The sequence below is a fragment of the Quercus lobata genome, chromosome 5 (genome assembly GCF_001633185.2).
Source record: "Quercus lobata isolate SW786 chromosome 5, ValleyOak3.0 Primary Assembly, whole genome shotgun sequence".
Taxonomy (NCBI): Eukaryota; Viridiplantae; Streptophyta; class Magnoliopsida; order Fagales; family Fagaceae; genus Quercus; species Quercus lobata.
In genome coordinates this window covers 87765870-87769046 of record NC_044908.1, presented here as the reverse complement: position 1 = coordinate 87769046, position 3177 = coordinate 87765870, and the positions used below count along the sequence as shown (strand labels likewise).

The 3177-nt window shown below is 34.9% G+C and overlaps 1 protein-coding gene and 1 non-coding gene across 2 annotated transcripts; one reads left to right on the top strand and one right to left on the bottom strand.

Moving 5' to 3' along the window:
- Nucleotides 1-945: 945 nt before the first annotated feature.
- Nucleotides 946-2862, top strand: LOC115991406. The gene has a single exon (XM_031115102.1). It carries the CDS (start codon nucleotides 946-948, stop codon nucleotides 2860-2862), a length of 1917 nt encoding a protein of 638 aa, XP_030970962.1.
- Nucleotides 1325-1433, bottom strand: LOC115993402. Its single transcript, XR_004092943.1, has one exon. It is a non-coding gene; the product is annotated as a small nucleolar RNA R71 (small nucleolar RNA).
- Nucleotides 2863-3177: the final 315 nt, after the last annotated feature.

Below are 3177 nucleotides of genomic sequence, written 5' to 3'. Positions count from 1 at the left end.
TCAATAATATTTATGTGATTTGATTTTTCCCACAATAGTTGTTCTTTAATGATTTTAATTGTTCTTGCTTCATATCAATTGACTAAGATGGAATTCTAGATATGAGTTCAATCATGTTTTTCTCATGATTTAGGATTTATCTTAATTAATTGAATGCTTGGTTTATTAATTCTTGATTATAAAATTGGATATCACTTATGATTTGTCTGTCAATGGATACAATTTATGATTTGATTTTTAGAATTGGATATATCTTGTGATTTGTTTGACAATGGATACAATTGATGATTTGATTTTATACTTAAGAAGCGAAGAAGAACATGCTTTAGATTTTTAAACATAAGTTTTAATGATAATATTTTCCATGATAGCAAGATTGATTTCTAGATTATCATGTAGTGAGTTGGGAAAAATTATTGATCATAAATATATGCTGATATGACTTACAAGACGGATTCTAAAACCTTAATTCCTTTCTCTTAATTGTTTACATCTTTTTATTGCTTTATATCTTTTGCTTAGTTTAATTATTTGCTTAATTTTATTATTTGCTTAGTTTATTTTATTGCAACCGACCAATTTTTATTTAAACTAGATTAGGATTAATTTGGTTAAGGTTTAATTAATTTTCCTACATTCATTCAAGTTCCTGTGGGTTCGACCTCGTTCTTGTCCAACTATACTTCGGTACGGTTCGTACACTTGCGAGTATTTTAAAATTTCACAACAAGTTTTTGGCACCATTGCAGGGGACTTGGTTAGGAAAATAAATTAGGTCTTAATTGAATTTTTCCTTCTACTAGTTGTAGTTAATTTTTTTTTTAAATATATAAAAACAAAAAAAAAACCAAAAAAACAAATTTTTTTTTTCTTTGTGCTTGGTGTATGAGAACTTGGATACGTGATAAAGAAAATCGTCTTGTTAGTTTTGATTATTCATCCACAATGGGAGAAACAGGAGATGATTCAAAAACTCTTAGGGAGTTGTTCTCACCCATAACCACCAACCCTCCATCTTGCATAGTATTGCCTACAACCACTGCTGCACATTTTGAGTTAAAGCCACAGATAATCCACCTTCTTCCTACTTTTCATGGATTGGATAGAGAAGATCCTTATATGCATGTGAAGGATTTTCTTGAGATTTGTGCTACTTGTAAGTTTCAGAATTTCACTGATGACTCTGTTCGCTTGCGTTTATTCCCTTTTTCCTTGAAGGATAAGGCAAAAGCATGGCTTAATTCTTTGTCACCTGGATCTATCACTTCATGGGAACTGTTGGTCACAAAATTCCTCTCTAAATTTTTCCCAATGGCCAAGACCAATGCTTTGAGGAGAGAAATTGCAGATTTTTATCAGGATGAACAAGAGAAATTTTATGAGAGTTGGGAGAGATTTAAGGACTTGATCTTAAAGTGTCCCCATCATGGTTTTGAAACATGGAGACTAGTACAATATTTTTATAATGGTTTAACTCAGACAAATCGTAACATGATTGAGTCCATGAATGGTGGTGGATTTTTGAGTCTTGTAGATGATGAGGCATACAAATTTCTTGAGAATTTTTCTGAAAGTTCACAACAATGGGATTTTTCCAATCGTAAAGAGAGATGTGCCCCTGCAATTAAGAAAGGAGGATTGTATGAAGTCAGTGAAGATTTAGGCATAAAAGCTAGGTTGGACAATCTCACTCGTAAGGTTGAAGCTTTAGCTTTAGGTAGAGGGATGAATTCTGTCAATCAAGTTCAAAGTGAAACATGCTCTATTTGTGCTAGTCCTATGCATACAACACAAATGTGTCCTTCTGCAACTGGGTACCCTGATTTTTATGCTGAGCAAGCAAATGCACTAAATAATTATGGAAAACCATTTGCTAGTCCATTTTCAGAGACATACAATCCAAATTGGAGGAACCATCCTAATTTCTCATGGAGGCAAAATCAGCCACCCACAAATGTAGGTGGACAACAAGTGCATCAACAAAGTCAATTTCGTCCACCTACTCAAGCATATCCTCCCATTCCTCAATCAACACCTCAGTTTGTAGTACCACCAAGACAACAACCATCTTTGGAGGAGTCTCTCAAAACTTTCATGCAGTCAACTAGCCAAGCCATTCAAGAGATGAAAAGTTCCGCCAATTTGAATACTCAAGCTATTTCAAAGTTGGAAAATCAAGTTGGCCAGTTAGCAACCCAAGTTGGAGAAAGGGAAAAAGGAAAGTTTCCTAGTCAACCTATACCTAACCCAAAAGGACAGTATGCCATCAATGGTTCTTCTAGTTCTACTCATGGACAAGAACATGTTCAGTCTATTACTACCCTTAGGTCTGGTAAGCAAGTTGATAATCAAGTGAAAATGCTAGAAGTGGAGGATGATGAAAATATTGTGTTAAAGGAAAAAGGAACTCATAGTTCACATGATGATCATAGAGAAAAGAAGGACAACCCACCCGCCACTCCAATTCAGGATCTTAATTCCCCCCTTGATAAGAGGTTTGTTCCTAAAGCTCCATTTCCTCAAAGGTTAATCAATCCTCAGAAAAGTGCACAATTTGGAGACATTTTAGAGGTTTTTAAGCAAGTGCAAATAAACATTCCATTTCTTGATGCAATTCAGCAAGTTCCTGCTTATGCCAAATTTCTAAAAGATCTTGTGACAATGAAGAGAAAGACAAATGTCCCTAAAAAGGCATTTTTGACAGAGCAAGTTAGTTCAATCACTCAGAATAAATATCCAGCAAAATGTAAGGACCTTGGATCTCCTACAATTTCATGCAGGATTGGGGATCGTCTCATTGAGCGAGCTTTGCTAGATTTAGGGGCAAGTGTGAACCTAATGCCATATTCAGTATACTTATAGCTAGGTTTGGGGGAGTTGAAACCCACAACCATGACACTTCAATTAGCTGATAGGTCTGTGAAAATCCCTAGAGGTATTGTTGAGGATGTGCTAATTAAGGTGGATGCATTCTATTTTCCTGTTGATTTTGTTGTGTTAGACACTGAACCTACTCTAAATGCCAATACACAAATCCATGTCATTTTGGGTCGCCCTTTCTTAGCCACATCCAATGCTTTGATCAATTGTCAAAGTGGTGTGATGAAGATTTATTTTGGGAATATGACTATTGAGCTTAATATTTTTGACATAAGTAAGCAAGTACTAGACAATGAG

What these genes read in the sequence shown, in the direction of transcription:
- LOC115991406 (XM_031115102.1), top strand. Translation starts at nt 946, where the DNA reads ATGGGAGAAACAGGAGATGATTCAAAAACTCTTAGGGAGTTGTTCTCA.